Source organism: Xenopus tropicalis, chromosome 1, assembly GCF_000004195.4.
Source record: "Xenopus tropicalis strain Nigerian chromosome 1, UCB_Xtro_10.0, whole genome shotgun sequence".
NCBI classification, from domain to species: Eukaryota; Metazoa; Chordata; class Amphibia; order Anura; family Pipidae; genus Xenopus; species Xenopus tropicalis.
The window spans coordinates 128908049-128925512 of NC_030677.2; the positions used below are offsets into that span (position 1 = coordinate 128908049).

Here is a 17464-nt window from a genome sequence, read left to right on the forward strand (position 1 = left end):
GTTTAGAACCCCCCAGTAATTATAACTACTTAATTATATACTTTGGGCCCTGGGTCAGTACTTCTTTTCACGAAAAAAAATTACCAGCCTATGGTATAATTCTACTGAGCCCATGGATCCACTGACGCACGTCTGGGCTCTGCACATGCACAGCAGAGTAAAACTGAAACTTGTTTAACATGTGAAACTTTCAAATTTTGCTCTACTACGCATGCACACAGCCCAGGGCTGCAGATAAGATATCAAAAACAGGAGGTAAGTGATTACAATAACTGGGGGATGCCTCATTCCTTTCATTTAAGTTAACTATTAGTATCTTACAGAATGTGATAGTTTTAGCAAATTTTGAATTAGTCTTCATTCTTTGTTATAGTTATTATATAATTATAGAATTACTTGCCTTCCTTTTCTGCCTGTTTCAAATCTGAGTCACTCATGCCGAGTATTGCTCTGTGAGGCTACAACTTAATTGTTATTATTTCTTTTAATGACCTATATTTTTATTCAAACCCTCTCCTATTAAATATTCCAGTATCAACTGCCTGATTGCTAGTGTAAATCAGACCCTATAAACCAGAATGCGGCTTAAATTCCAAACTGAATATCTGCTGCACAAAAAGCTAAATAATATCTAAAAACACTAAAAATAAAAACCAACTGCAGATTGTCTCATAATATCACTAAATATCTAAATTATACTAAACATTAATTTAAAGATGAACTACCCTTTTAAAAGCATAAAATTTAACATACAATTAGCATATCATGATACTAATGGTATTCACTTATAAAAACTTTTTTTTGGTTCTTATAAAATGAGCAACAACAAAATGATCAAACTTTGTACCTCTAATCTATGGGAAATCTCAGGAAGTTTTGTAATCGTAGGTTCCTTATAAATATACTCTTGCTCATCTAAATCTCCAAACTTTGACCCATAGAATCCTACACGGAAGTATGTTCCAAACATTCTTTTCTGACCCTGTGACAAAGCAAGTTGTAAAGATGATTATTATTCATTATTCATTAACAAAAAAAAATGCCCAATCAAGGCAATTAGTTGCATAAACAAGCAAAGACCAACAATTCACACGTTTATTTACCCATTAATATGAAAAATAATTGACCAAGTTGTTGTATAAGAAGGCTTGTCACTGTCTAGAATGCCATGTTTTAGTGCAGGGTATACAAATGTATTTATTAAGTGGAGGCCACAAAAATGCATGTGCTACTGTATAATATTACGATTAACAGTGCACTGCTGTTTTAAAACTCATATACTATGTGCACCCACAGGCAGTGTGCAAAGTGCTAATGGCTGCTTGTACCTGTTATTTGCACCCAGTCCTGCCAATCATAAACTGCTCTTTAGTAAACACCTGTTTTGTAAGGAAGCATATAAGTAAGAAAACAATCACTGCAATAATGCCAAGCCATTTTAATATGATCATTCTTGCTTATCTAACTGAAAAAAAGAACTGGCAGGACTGTGACATGGGCATTTTCCAAGCTTCTATCAGTCTACCTGGAATCTCTGTGGGCCCCTTCCCACTGGCTGCAGTAAATACTTCCTTAAATAGTCTACTGTCCCCAATAACTGTGTCATATGCAGGCAGATTACCAGTATGCCTGCTGTAAGAAGCCATAGACAGTCACTATTTATTGGACTGGTGGGTGGCCGTTTGGGCCTATGTGTACTTAAAATGCCAAGGCCTATTTTGAACCTCAGTCCAGGCCTGGTCACATGGGATACTTAAAGTGCCTCCTATTGAAATGTAACCTATGCACTTCACTGTCCACTTCATGTACACCATCCTCCACATCATTTTATTATCAGCAATACAGCTCTTTTTACTGTGATACCTTTTCAGCAATATTGTCAAAAGCTTTCTGAAGTTTTTTATGGGTTGATGCGAGCTTGTGGAAATCACGATGCGCCTCAAGAACTGGGATGACAATTTTGTAAACTTCATTTACAGTTTCATAGAATGCTGCCTTTAAAAAGTAAAAAATGAGAAGATTAGATGAATGTATCCAATCATGTGTTAAATGAACTGTAACTCTAAAAATTAAAGTGTTTTATATGAATTTAAATATAATGCTTTTACTCTGCAATGGTAACAAAATGTGTGTTTTCTTCAGAAATGCTTCTATAATTTATTTAAATAATCTGCTGTGTAGGCATTGTGGAGCCATTCAAGCAGAATTGGGCAAACAACTAATGTTTACATAGTAGATAACAGATAAACTGTGATAAACACAATCAGTTTAGTTCTTACACAGCAAGAGTAACAATATGCCATGGCTCTCTACAGGACTATGAAAACTTTTTTTCAGGTAGGACATTTGTTGCCAAGAAATAGTTTATTTGTATGTGCTGGATGAACAGATACATACTTTAAATGTAAATTAAAAAAAAATATTTTCACTTTTTAAAGTTACTGGTGCTTTAAAACGGATTTTCTGGTCACACAAAGGTCTGGTCATCAAGGTGTGACATAACTAAAAAAGATCAACAGACAAAGATAGGGCAATGGACCATGGGAAGATTAGTCGGACTCGATACTCGAGATTTAATCGCACGCCGGAGACTAATCTCCCAATGGTCCATGGCCCTTTGGATTGAAAAGATAAAATCAGAAGAGTATTGTTACATTTGATTTTAGGAGTAAAGACTTGAACAAAAGTGATACAAGGGCAAAAAACCCCTAACTCTTGAACAACTCACACCTGCCTGAACCTGACTTCTTCTTTTCTATATACTGTATATACTCGGGTATAAGCCGAGTTTTTCAGCACCCAAAATGTGCTGAAAAATTAACCCTCGGGTTATACTCGTGTCCCTCCAACTAGCACCCTCTGCTACCTGATTCCATGTGTGCTCCTCTGTGCTCCACTCCTTCCTGGTTCCTTGCCCTGCCCCCCGGCCTGACATCACACGCTCCCTGCTTTCAGCTCCTGTGTCTGTTTCTAATGGTGAGGGGGAGGAAGAGCCTTTACAAGCAGGCAGGAAGGCAACGGAATCTCAAGCCTGCATGCTATTCAGGTGAAGAGGTGAGGAGGGAGGGAGAGGGAGCTCCTTGAAGTAAACCTCAAGCTGAATCCTCTCAGTTTATGATGTGCTCCTTTTGATAGACGGGTTGAGGAGCGTGCCCCCGAAACGTTACATGGTTTGCTATTATTAAAATCAGCAGGGTTTATCCCGCTAAAACAAATCCTGTTGTGCCGGTATTTTGTGCTATTTAGGTTGAGGAGCAAGGCATTAATGAGTGATTACCTCTCCAGGTGACCCTGCTAGAGGAGGCAGTAGGGGGGAGCCTGGCATCTCGCATACTCATTCCCTGCACGTATTTGTTCAGTAAGATCGATAGATCCTAATTTTATTGGAATTTATTTTGATTATTGAAATTTAGAAGCTGCTGCATTTCCCATCCTAGGCTTATACTCGAGTCAATAGGTTTTTCCAGTTTACTTAGGTGAAATTAGGTACCTCGGCTTATATTCAGATCGGCTTATACTCGAGTATATACGGTAGTGTCTATAGCACTAACACCACCTTTCCATGAGTCTCTGGTGAACCTGAGCATCAATATTGCTCAGCAGATGTAGTAAGAGGTTAGAGTGAAGACTTACCCTATTAGGTGAGCTTTAAGCTGACATTTATACTTACTAAGTAGCATTATAAATAGAAGAATCATAAATAGCAGAAAGATGGTTCTGTAGTGGGAGACAGTCTGCAGACGTATATACAGATCCACATGAATATGTGAAAGCCACATTATCACGCATGAAACACTTAGGGGAGATTAATCAAAATGTGAGTTTAGACCATATGAACAGAACCTGGGTGAGTTTTAGTTATTAAGCTATAATTCAGATTTTGATAAATCTGCCCCTTAGTGATATATTGCGCTGAGTTATTTCTTCAATCTCTACCGTTCAAAAAACTTACTGTATTAAAAAGTTCAGCAGCCTGCTCCAAGAGTCCGATCAACCCATTTTCTGAAAAATATCTTCCAGAACACACACCATCATCATCTGGAGTGAGAATGTCATCAGAAACTGCGGATTCCTCAATTACATTGGAGGAAATATTCTGATATGATACAGAAAGTTGTGAGGTTAGATTTGGGTTGAACCAGCAGAGAAGCAGAGATAATGAAGCCTGTTGGGCATATATTTTCAACGTTTTGTATCCTAACAATGTATTATTCCTATAAATCAGTATTATTTATTGAAATATATATTAGTGTTTTTTTAACACAGATAAAAGGTGGGAAGGAGCAATATAATTCAAAACCGAGCTCTTCTCCAACCCAGTCTCCATTATACTGGGGCCAGATCTCTTATCGCTTTGCTAAAGCTATAAGAAAAAACTCCCCATTGAATAGGGGTAAAACTGAGCTGTACATGAAACACTATATTCCTACCTGAAAGCTAACACTGCCTACGGGCAGATAGCTGCAGTCCTCTAACATGCCTAAATATTCTGCCACTAGGGCAGCAGCATGAACCAAACACATGGCTGCTTCAGTAAAGCATTTCCTCTTCACATGTTTCTCTGCCATATTCTGCAGCCAGGTCAGCCTAAGGTCTGGGGAGGTCTGATAGCCCTTGGCAATTCTAATTCAAACAAAATAAAATAATACATATTAATGTAATTTTTATAGCACATTTTTTATGTTACAGCATGGTGACAGCTACTCTTTGTTATGTAGTTGGTGCCTTTTTATCTGTTCAGTAATGACTTTAGGTGTGAAGTAAACTAATGCACTATTTGTGATTCTAACCTTGGTCTCCCTTAGGGCTCTGGTACACGGGGAGATTAGTCGCCCGCGGCAAAACTCCCTGCTCGCGGGCGACTAATCTCCCCGAGTTGCCTTCCCCCTGCCATCCCACCGGCGAACATGTAAGTCGCCAGCGGGATGGCAGACGCAGCGGGGCGATTTCGGGAAATCGACGAAAAAGCCTTGCGACTAATCTCCCCGTGTACCAGAGCCCTTAGGTTGGTCAACCCATCTGTAAACAGTTTAGTCACACATATAAATAGTCCGATTACACTGATTCAGTTTTTTTTGACCACAGAATATTTACAGACACAGGATCCCATCCTATTCCGGGGGTCCATCCGACAAATCAGGTTTTCCATTCTCAGGTGATATCACACCAGAGTATTATAATTAAAAACATACTTACAATGGTCCTATATATGCACCAATAATCATAGGATTTGGTCAGAAAAGTCCCATCTATATTGTCCACTTAGTCCAGTCGTTTAATCTTGATATCTGCTATAGACAGGTCAGTATGTGTGTATATATGTGCACTGGGGTTCATTTGGAGGGATTGAACTTGATGGACATTGGTCACTTTCAAACTAACTTAACTATGTAACTTAAATCTTAAATACATTTTGTTTTCAGAAACACTTGTTTCCTTGTTTCTACTTGACCCTAATCATAAGGATTGCTTCATACTGCCTCTCTGTGTTACATACTAACTAGCAGATAGGTTTCACTGGGACAACTTGATTGATGTGTGCGTTTTTCAATCTTATGTACTGTTAGTTTGTACCTTAGATTTTTTATTATACAGCAAAACCATAGCTCATTATACTGTATTGTATATTAAATAACATAGCACTAAAACACTGCACATCTGAGGGAAAAAAGAAAGGACATGAAAAAAATGTACCTATACATCAAATCCATAAGCATTTCTGGGTCCTCCTGGAAAGCCCTCATCTTAACTGTGTCTGACAGAATGCTGTTCAGGTTATTTAAAAGGTCATCCACCTACAATGAAAAGCAGCCGATTTGAAAATGGGCAAAATCAGTAACAGAAAAACTATTAAACAAGGGCATAGACAAAAATCAGGATGGCTACATTAAATTGTTATATTTTGTATTCCCTCTGTAATCCAGGCACAAGGTTCTGCTACATTTGGCTTTGGGAGATGTATTAAATAAGCTTAACATTTTTTTTCCGTTATGTTTCTGTGTTACCTGAGCTGGGAAAAGTGTAGGCTGCATCTCCTCATCCTCTTCTGCATAGGCCAGAATCGTCCTTAATGATTTGCGCAGGAACTCTTCATTGAAGTCTTGTGATTTTCCAACCAAGGATGCCAGTGACATAGTTACCTGCATCTTCACTCTGGCAAAGTTCTGAAAAAAACAGCTAATTCTCAACATAAAGCTGAATGGTATCACAAAGGTTTAATTTATCACACAGCCAGTCTTGTAGTTTATACAGGTATGGAGCCTGTTATCTAGAATGCTTGGGACTTGGGGTTTTCCAGATAATGGGTCTTTCTGTAATTTGGATCTCCATATCTCAAGTCTACTAAAAAATAATTTAAACATTAAATAAACCCAATAGGGGTGTTTTGCCTCCAATAAGGATTACTTCTATATTAGTTAAGGTCAACTACAAGGTACTGTTTTATTTTTACAAAGAAAAAGATAAATGTTAATTATTTGATTAAAATGGAGTCTATGGGAGATGGCCTTCCCTTAAATCTGAGCTCCCTGGATAACAGGTTTTTGAATGATGGATCCCATACCTGTAGTAGTTATTAGGTCACTCTTATATTATTCAAAAGAAAAAACAACAAATTACCTCTATAATTTTTCAGGCAGTGTGCAAAAATGTTTTTATGCTGAGTTTTACAGTGTGAGAGCGTGTGCAACTACAGATCTGTGAAAATTTCTTGTTTGGGGATACTAGGGCTCAATTATGACTGCAACTGCAATGTGGTTATAGTGAAATGGAGACAACTTGTTAAGTCATTTATTAAGGTACTTGGTTCCAAAGACAAATTTAACAAGGAATAATACAAATTTAGCTGCAAAAATTTACACATTTCATATAGTTTTGCTCAGGACCAGTGTTCCGTCTTACCTACTGACGCAGGGAAACCCTGGAGCAATTGCCACCTTCTAGTTGGTGGTAATTCCAGGGTTCCCTATGCAGGCTGCATCAATAGCCACAGCAGTGAATTTTTTAAATGTAATTTAATACAGACTATGTACAGACTATGAAAGGGCAGCACAATTTTATCTTGCAATATTACTGTATTTTCAGACTTACACTGATATTGCTAAAGCTGAATCTCATGATGAGGTACAGAGTGGCACAGGCCTGGCTCCGAGTGCTTTCCAAGGAACTGCAACAGTGGTGTAGGACCTTTTGACACAGATCTGAGCATTGCTCCACTTCTTCTTCAAACAGAAAATCTGCAAACTAGAGTCAGACATTAAAAGAAAACAAAAGTGATCACATGTTTTACACATTGCATGTTTAGTACCCAGCCTCAGTCCACTATTCAGTTTATGGTGTCTGGCTTCCTGATAAATAACTTAACGTCACAACAGATACAAATGGGAACTACTAAACCCCTTTACTTGTAAGGTGGCCATACACGTTACAATTATGGTTGCGGGAAAGATCATTCCTTTTCTCCACTAACATTAAGAGCTTAATGATCAGATATGCAGGTAGAAACAAAAGAATTCTACCTCTATCTGACGATTCAGCATTAACATTTTTTGCTGGTGTTGGGTCACTTTCAAAGGCGGGCAATACTTTTTTTTCTATCCTGTCTGTTTGGCAAGAAAACTGATCCAAAGCTTTTGCTGTCACCTTATCTCCTAACATACACGGACTGAATATTGTACGAGACCTTGTTTAGTACAATAATATCTGTGAGTGTATGGCCACCTTTAGGCAGAACAACTAATTTATAACAGATACACATTTCAGTTTTTGTTTTACTGGAATTTATCACTATCATTTAAAAACATTAAAAAAAAACATTTTATAGACCTTGGGAACACAATGGTCTTTTACAAACACTGCAGTGCGCAGGCAGCTGTGATGTTAGACTGGGATTGTAGCACCCAAACCTGATAGGCAGGAGATTCTTTCTCCAACATGACACTGTGTGCCATTGAGTCCTATGGAAGGCTTTCAAAATCATGCATTGTAGGCTCAAAGTCAGAAAGGTTTTTGCGCCGTTTACGATCGTTCGGATACGAAAATTTAATAACTTTCGGATCGCACAACAATATTTTCATTCGACCGTGGTGCGAATTTTCTCGCAATTAACGCATATCAGAAATTATCGTATTTACTCCGAAATTTAACCAATCGTACTTTTAAACATCTGAAATTCAGACTTTGATAAATTTGCCCCCAAGAGTCAAAGCAAATAGCCTCTGATTTTTTACATGTATACAGTGAATATATTCTAGCATTCAAAGACAATGGTAGTTACCTTAATAATTAGCAGACGGATGGTTGAAAAACAGTGAGTAAGGAAGGTGTTGCTCTGATTCGTACTCAAGGAATGTACAAGAACTTTAAGGACTCCTCCCAGAAGATTATCTTTGCAATCAATGGACAAACTGGTCTAAGTTCCAGGGAGAGAAAGAAGGTGTTGAGGAAGGAATGCAACAACATTAAAAAAAAAAATCAAATTTGTAGATATTTCAATACATAACATACAAGGCATGGTTTTATAAAAAGTAAAGTAGGACTCAAAGACCAGATTAATTAAGAATTAGGAAACATCTGCTGTAACCTGTACTTAAAGACTCTAAGAAGGGTTTACCAAGCAGAAAATGAACATATATATATATATATATAAAAATAAAACAGCCAGCACCAAGGGTCTTTGTGTTTCAAAAAATCTCTTGTGTATTATAATTGCATGTACAGGTTGTACATGCAATTATAATACACAAGAGATTTTTTGAAACACAAAGACCCTTGGTGCTGGCTGTTTTATTTTGATATTTATATGATATCCCGTGCACAGGGGCAGCTGCAGAGCAGCAGATTTTGGAGTGTGGTGCTGTCGTGTGGACTGTTTTATAGTTTTATATATATATATATATATATATATACAAATATATAGTCCACAAAAATATACAAATATATATATATATATTGTTTTAACCAGGGTCGGACTGGGGGGTGCAGGGCCCACCGGGGCTCCCACCCCAGGGGCCCTGCAGGTGCCCCAGCAAGCCGTGTCCCCTACCCCCCCCAGGGGCCCCCACCTGACGTCCTCCCCAAGCGCGTATAAATTGAATGCGTCAGGGGAGGAGAAGGGGCAGTGCAGGCAAGGGTTGGACTGGGCCGCCGGGGCCCAGTCCGACCCTGGTTTTAACCTATCATTTTCTGATACAAAGTAGAGCACTTGCATCTTGAAAATGACATTTTTCGCATCCTTAATAAGGTCCTCCAGTCACAACTGATTTCTCTCATTATGCAAACAAAAATGAAAAAAGGCATTCCAAGCAACAATAAGATGTTTATTGTTATGAACATACTGTACACATTACTAAATAGGTTAAAAAGGACCAGAACATGTGTCTTGAGATGCAAGTGCAGAAAAAAAGATAGGTTAAAAAGGACCAGAACATGTGTCTAAGCGGCTCCTAAACCTTGAATATGCTGCAAATAAGGGGTCTGTTTTAACAATGGTAATGAACTTTGATTAGATTGAAGCTTTGAATGCAGCTGTTGTGCTGGAGCTGTAATTCAAATAAATTGTGTCGTAGTGTAGCAAAAAAGCCCTTTACTATGTTTAGGGTGCGGCAGCTGCATGTACAAATCCACAACACCTTGAATGTCAAACACTAGTAGTGACCTTAAACCTCATTACATGCAGGTTAACAGCTTTTTTTTAAAGGAAAAAAAAATACAAACAACCTGAACGTGCACAATAAATAGCCAATTTTATAACTCTGTTCTTAGAGAAATAAACTTTCAGCTCAGAGCTTTGTAAGGACCTGCACATGGGATGATTGCGCTTGGGGCAAAAAACCAAACCAACTTATTTTCAGGAGTGGCTGAGGTTCATTATAATAAAATAGCCTAAAATACCCCATTGGCTACTGGATGATGTTGTAAATACTGTACCTGTATGATAGTTTCCACTATATCCAAAATAGTTACATTTGCTTCTGTTGCCAGGTTCCTACACATTATGGCTTCTTGTTCAATTTCAGCTTTTGTCCTGTATTAAATTAAGAAAGATCTTTATTAAACAGTTTTAACATTAAAATATTATTTTACATCTTTTTCTCACTACAGCACCTTTATGTGAATTCTGACTGAATAAGCAAACAAGAACACTTAATTTGTTAATGTTTACTTTAGTGCATTAAGTGCAGAAGATTGGGAGTAAACATGTCAAACATACAAGGGCTCATCTATGAATGCTGGCAAAAATGCAAATGGAAAATTGGTGTATCGATGGCATGCATAAAAGCTGCTTGCGCTCAGACATGCTTCTTGCATTTCAATGTACTTGCAGCCTCCTGATGATTTGCATGCATGCATTGATGCAACAGAATCCTGAAGGTGGCAGTAATTCCAGGGTTCCCCTGGCAGGTTGAGTCAGTAGCCACAACTGACTAGCATTCTAATGCTGAGCACATTGCTGCTCTAAAAGTGATGCCATGCCAACTACAAATGTTCTTTTACAGCTTTTCCACATTTCACAGAAACCCACAAAGTACTAAGCACTGCACTGCACACAGTTAAAAATACTCACATATTTAACCTCTCATTAGCTTGACGCCACTGTGTCTGTTCTTTTCTCCACCGTAAATTTTCATTCAGTCCAGCAAATCTTTCATTCCCTACAAAAGGCAGAGATCAAATCACTTACAACACAGAATATTGATTTTAAAATGATATTCACAGAGAACTGTGATTCCATAAATGCAGGCCATAGTGCTAATTTTAGGGGGCAGTATTCTTTTGAAAATAAGCCAAAAAAGTTAGCTAGGAGTCTCACAGTTAAGGTGGGCACACGTGGCGATCTGACGATGTTTCGTGCGACCGTCGGTCGCATGAAACATCGTCAGATCCGCGACACACCGTCAGGGCTGAAACAGCAGATAAGGAGGTATAAACAATAGGATTTCTACCTCCTTCTGCCGATTCAGCCCTGACTGCAGATTTTGGTCAGGTGCCTTCTATGGTGCCCGATCAAAATCTTTTAACTGGTACGATCGGCGAGTCGGCCGATATCAGCAGCTTCCTGCGATATCGGTCGACTCACCGACATGCCATACACGCACCGAATATTGTACGAAACAAGGTTTCGTACGATAGTATCGGTGCGTGTATGGCCAGCTTAATGCAACCCTTATCTTGTTCCATTGTGAAGTGATGGATTTTTAGGACTTGAAGTCCCTTTGCTTTCCAGAGAATCTGTGCGCCACCCACAATGGTATTACAATGGAACAGTGAGGGAAAGGGGAAAGTGAGGGAAGGGGTTGCATTACACTTTCAGCACAAGGGATCTTAGGTGGGTGTCCTTCAGTGTGTGAAATTATGTATGTTTATGTAAAACAAAAACACTTTTAAATTTATATCTGAAAGTTCAAACAGTGTTTACGCATTTTTTCTACATAAGGCCAACAGAATGAGCTCATGTCCTCATGTCAAAAGGAGCTGGAAGGGGGTATATTTTCTCTTTAATCAACTGTATACAATCTAACCTGTCAAAGCCTGTTTTGATTTATTCAGTATGCAGCTAAATCTTTTATTAAACATTATTCTGCAAAAGTGAATCATTGCATCATTAATGCATCTGTTTTACAAACACATACATTTATGTTACAAAGATTAGTTGTGATTGTAAGATATGTTGGGAGCATACATTATGTATGTGCTAACAAAATCTCATCTTGCTAACAAAATCTCATCTCCAGTTCCTCTTAATGTGGGGGTACCCCAAGGCTCTGTACTTGGGCCGTTGTTGTTCTCCCTTTACACGCTGTCTTTGGGAGATCTTATCCGTTCATTTGGCTTTAAATATCATCTGTATGCTGATGACACCCAAATTTACTTTTCGACCCCTTCGTTAACAGTTGAAACTGAGACTCAAATCTCTAACTGCCTCCTGGCTATCTCTAACTGGATGAACCAACGCCACCTCAAACTCAACCTAACAAAAACTGAACTAATGATCTTTCCACCTAAGCCTGGTCCTACTCCCCCCTTTTCTATCTTTATTGAAGGCACCCTCATCAACCCTGTCAATTCCATGCGTTGTTTGGGGGTGATCTTTGACTCCAGTCTCTCCTTCTCTGACCATACTAACACCACTGTCAAAACCTGTCACTTTTTCTTACGCAATATTGCCAAAATCCGTCCCTTTCTTTCTCCTGTAACAGCTAGGCTACTCATGCATGCCCTCATCCTATCTCGACTTGACTATTGTAACCTGCTGTTAACCGGCCTCCCTAACTCCCATCTTTCCCCCCTACAGTCTATATTAAACACTGCTGCCAGAATTCTCCTCCTCTCATCCAGGAGAGTTCAGGCCCTTCCCCTGCTAAAGGCCTTATCGTGGCTCCCTATTAAACAAAGAATAGTTTACAAACTCCTTCTCTTAACCTTCAAAGCCCTCCATTCCTCTGCTCCTCACTACATCTCTTCCCTTGTGTCTCCGTACGTTCCTGGCCGACTCCTTCGTTCCTCGCGGAGCAACCGTTTGGTTGCGCCTCCAACTACTACTGCTGTTTCCCGCCTTAAACCTTTCTGCCTTGCTGCCCCTTACATTTGGAATGCCCCCCCCGATTTCCTCCGGAGAGAATCCTCCCTCAGTCTTTTTAAAACTAAACTTAAAGACTACCTTTTGGAGCACTCACCCAGCACCTGATCTGGAAACTGGCACTTATACTGTAATGTCACCCACTGTGACCTACAGCACTTACATTTGCCCATTTGTGGCTGTTAGTTAACCCTCCTATATAGATTGTAAGCTCTAGGGGGCAGGGACCTCCTTCATCTTGTGTTTCTGACTCTTATTGCAACTGTACCTTGTATTTATTTGTATTTATTGGTGTACTTTGTATTTATCCATTATCTTTAACCCCCTGTTTGTATTAATGTATTCTACTGTACAGCGCTGCGTACATAAGTAGCGCTTTATAAATAAAGATATACATACATACATGTGCCAAATGAATGTGTTTATTCATATGAAAAGCTTCCTTAGGAATGTATTTCTTTTAGATTTATCAGTAAAGGAACTATACAGTACCTGTCTTCCAGCGTCTCATCATTTCACCCCTGGCGCCTTCACCCCTAAGCAATGCTTCTTCCAGGCGTGCCTTAACATCTCTTGATTTCTGAAGCACCAAGGTGCTGACTTTGTCTGAAGATTGCCTTCCCTAGACAAACAAGAGACAATATTATAGAACAGTAATGCCCAGGGATAGACTGAAAGGTGCTATACGGGTACAACAAAAAGGATTACCCTTCTCTTTATTGCTAACGTCATATTTAATTTTTGGTGTCTGTGTGACATAAACTAGTTGCGAATGAAGCTCTTTTACATAATTTAACTAAATTACTAATCATTGTATAATTTGTTCTGTATCATTGGCTAAAGCAGTACTAGTATACTTATTTTTGTATCCAGGTAGTAATTGCTGACCTCCTACCAACCTTGGATCTCATATTAAGTATTGGGTTAATACAATTTTTAATTTTAAAGAGGTTTATCTTGGGTACCTGAGTGCGTTTTGGTCAGGTGGAATAACTTACTTTGTATTCAAAGCAGGAAACGCACATGTAGAGCAGATCCAGAATTCTGTTTAGCTGCAGAATAGGCATATAGGTGATCCACTTCTGAATCACATTCTGCTCAGCATTCTTCATGATCCAAAGGAAGCATGTTAGCAGGATTCTGCTGGATTCAGGGCTTAGGGTTGAGTACACTTTAACTGGCTAAAGATTAGTCAAAGGTATAATATATTATTACTTGTTTTCATCTACTGCAGATTCTTCTATACAGAAACATATTATAAATATGAAGAAAACAGCAAACAGTTTTTCAACACTGTTTTATCATTGTTGGTCCAGTAAATTTAGCAGAGTAATGCCTTCATCTGTGCTGCCTACCTGCATGCTCATATCTTTACCTTTATAGATGATTAGTTAGCCCTTTGCCTAAATAACCCCCAGGCTAAGATATTTACATGAGTCTACCTAAAATACCTGTTTCAGGAACATAAACTGAAGTACAAGACTATCTTCACTTGTACCAGGGTGCTTAGGGGGCACTTTATACATAATGTTTCCCCGGTGCAATGGACTTTGGGGCTTCAGTTATATTCAAGGCCTCTTTGTACCACCAAGTTGAATGTATTTCTCACTGAACCACAAAAAATGATGGCACACAACTGCATACAGGCTGGAGTGGGTTAAGTCACCCACATTTACAAAAACAAGGTTGTAAAATGAATTTATAATATACAGGCATACTGTGTGTTTAATCTCTACACAGTGCATGCATCAAAACATGCAAGCTATATGTAGACAAAGTGCCTGCCTGACTTGGAGCAGACTGCAAACAAAACTAGCAAAAAAGTTAGAGCATGCATAGGTAGAGCATGTATAGAGCTCCATCTGCTGTTCTCATTTTTATAATGCTTGGGTTTTTTTTCTGCTCTGCAGGTTTGGTTTCTTCTTAATCCACAAAATTTACCTCTGTCTGTGGATACTTGGCAAATGTCAATGCACAAAGGATATTCTTACCACAGAAGATATGGTAGATGTTTTTATGTTGAATTGGTTTCCAGCAACAGCCATTGCTACACTTGGGTTAATTGTGCTTGGAGTTTCTGACTCTTCATCTGAGGTTCTGGCTTTTCCACTTCGTGTGTCTACAGCTAAAACACAAATGTATAAGTTAAAGGAGACAAAATCAATCCATAGAACTCTCCTATTTATAACCCCTAGCTTTTTAACTTAATAGAGAATTCAGAGCTGGAAAGGGGGCCAGATGTATAAGATGCTCTTACATTATTGGGCTACTGTCCTGGAAAGCTAAGTTTTGCTATAGGTTTTGCTTTAAAAAACCCATCCCTGATATTGCTGGAATACAACTATCAGCTTGCTTTAACCCTTAATGTAAATTCTGAAACAACAGGCAGCTAAATAGTAAGACTCTGCGTAACCATATTTACTCTGGTTACATATTTACTCGGAGAGAACAGCACCAGCCCGGGGTAGCTGCGATCGCTTCCTCCTTCCTGGTTCCGTGCGCGAAAAGAGTGAAAAGCTGAACTTTAACAGAAAAGTCGGCTTTTCACTCTACTGCGCATGCGCTGACCGCTGGCATTTTAGGAAACGGAAGGAGGAAGCGCTCCGCTACAGGTACCCCGGGCTGGTGCTGTTTTCTCCGAACAGGGGCACCAGCCCAGGGTACAAGGTAAGCGGTTAAAGTCACTTGGGGGTGCCTTTCCTTCTCCTTTAATGTAAATTCTGAAACAACAGGCAGCTAAATAGTTAGACTCTGTGTAACCATATTTACTCTCTCTTCTGTGGTGTTAAATTATCAAGCCATATTTATATTTAGGGCCCTAGTTATAAATTAAATGGTAACATAGTAAGTTAGGTTTACAGAAAAGACACATGTCCATCACGTTCAACCTTTTATGCCTATACAATCTGCCTAACTGCTAGCTGATCCAAAAGAAAGCCTCTCCAATCTGGCACAGAACGGGAAAAAAATCCTTCCTGACGCCAATTATCAAGCCATATTTATATTTAGGGCCCTAGTTATAAATTAAATGGTAACATAGTAAGTTAGGTTTACAGAAAAGACACATGTCCATCACATTCAACCTTTTATGCCTATACAATCTGCCTAACTGCTAGCTGATCCAAAAGAAAGTCTCTCCAGAGCGGGAAAAAAATCCTTCCTGATGCCAAGATGGCAATCAGACCAGTCCCTGGACCAACTTGTACTATAAACTATCTTCCATAACCCTGTATTTCCTCATTTGCTTAGAAACCATCCAACCCTTTCTTGAAGCTATCTAATGTATTAGACAGTACAATTTATTTGTAATATACCAACAAAAAGATCAGAACATTATGCAAAAGAGACTTTATTTACCTGAAAAATCATGTAGTTGAGGAAGTGCATCTAAAATGGTACTGACCAAAGGCAGGTAAAGATCAGCAATTTTTTGTTTTGTCTCTATTCTTTGGCAGCGTGGGTCCAGGTCATGTGAACTCAGCAGGTTGTAAATTGCACCTATAGCTTTCCTTTGAACCTTGCCAATTCTGAAAAAAGATACACATTACTTCCAGGGCTTGGCTCCTTCAACAAGTTTTCTTCCAGGGCCTGTAGTTACTTGCATTGTACAACCATGACCTATGATCACAGGAACTATCACACATAATGCGCCTAAATGTTTTTTACAAAATATGTTTCACATATAACTATATAGCTTTTGATTTGTTATAAGGGCAAATCCCACCTGTATATACAGGCAGGATTTGTTGTCTGGAATGCTTAGGACCTGTTTTTTTTTTTTTTTTTTTTTAAAGTTAAGCTTAGGGCTCTTTAAAAAACATCAACACATGGAAGCTGATGCTACAGGACTGAATCGGTTCTGATGCCCAAGGAACTGGATTTTGTTGCAGCCAGATAATGTGAATCTGATTACATTACAAATAGTGCTGGGCGGTATGAACAAAAATTTATATCACGGTATTATTATTATTATATCGGTATCACGGTATTTGACGGTATTTTTTTTTCCCCATGCATGATTAGGTGACCACCCCAAACACCCGCCACCCGCACCCCCCCTGCCACCCCAAACACCCCCCCATCCGCACGCAGCCCCCCCACCCCCCCATCCGCACGCACCCCCCCACCCCACCCCAAACACCCCCCCATCCGCACGCACCCCCCCCACCCCCCCATCCGCACGCACCCCCCCACCCCAAACACCCCCCCATCCGCACACCCCCCCCACCCCACCCCAAACACCCCCCCATCCGCACACACCCCCCCCACCCCACCCCACCCCAAACACCCCCCCATCCGCACACCCCCCCCACCCCACCACACACCCCCCCATCCCCTTCACATAAATATAACCCCCCACCCCACCCCATCCCACCCCCCCCAAACACAACCCCATCCCCTTCACATAAGTATAACCCATTATCCAGAAAGCTCTAAATTACAGGCCATCATCCATAAAGTCCATTTTAAACAAATTATTTACATTTTTTAAAATTATTTTAAACAAAGTACAGTTCCACGTACTTTATGAAAAATAAGCTGCATTGCCGCTATTGGTGGCAAAAAAATCCTATCATGTTTATTTAATGTTATCTTGATTTTTAGCAGACTTAAAGGAAAAGGTCAGTGTAAAAATAAAGCTGGGTAAACTAGATAGACTGCGCAAAATTGAAACATGTTTTCAATATAGTTAGTTACCTAAATAATCTATAAAAGTCTGGAGCGGGCAGATGTCTAACATAATAGCCAGAACACTACTTCCTCCTTTACAGCTATATAAGCTGTTAGCAGTCAGTAACCAATTAGTAACTTGAGGAGGGGGCCATATGGGACATAACTGTTCAGTTATTTTGCTTTTGAATCTGATCTGCATGCTCACAAACTAAC

The 17464-nt window shown here is 39.4% G+C and overlaps 1 protein-coding gene across 2 annotated transcripts in view; it reads right to left on the reverse strand.

The window, feature by feature from the left end:
* The window catches only part of dock8 (dedicator of cytokinesis 8), a 103424-nt gene that overhangs the window by 15836 nt on the left and 70124 nt on the right, over nt 1–17464 (reverse strand). For both annotated transcript variants that reach the window (XM_012952557.3, XM_002935601.5), the window contains 14 exons: nt 15935–16104; nt 14569–14702; nt 13576–13758; nt 13070–13199; nt 10565–10652; nt 9928–10024; nt 8276–8410; nt 7090–7242; nt 6006–6164; nt 5695–5795; nt 4431–4623; nt 3953–4096; nt 1864–1995; nt 848–982 (listed from right to left, as the gene is read on the reverse strand). In XM_012952557.3, the coding sequence (XP_012808011.1) occupies nt 848–982; nt 1864–1995; nt 3953–4096; nt 4431–4623; nt 5695–5795; nt 6006–6164; nt 7090–7242; nt 8276–8410; nt 9928–10024; nt 10565–10652; nt 13070–13199; nt 13576–13758; nt 14569–14702; nt 15935–16104 (1954 nt within the window). The remainder of the gene's footprint in view (nt 1–847; nt 983–1863; nt 1996–3952; nt 4097–4430; nt 4624–5694; nt 5796–6005; nt 6165–7089; nt 7243–8275; nt 8411–9927; nt 10025–10564; nt 10653–13069; nt 13200–13575; nt 13759–14568; nt 14703–15934; nt 16105–17464) is intronic.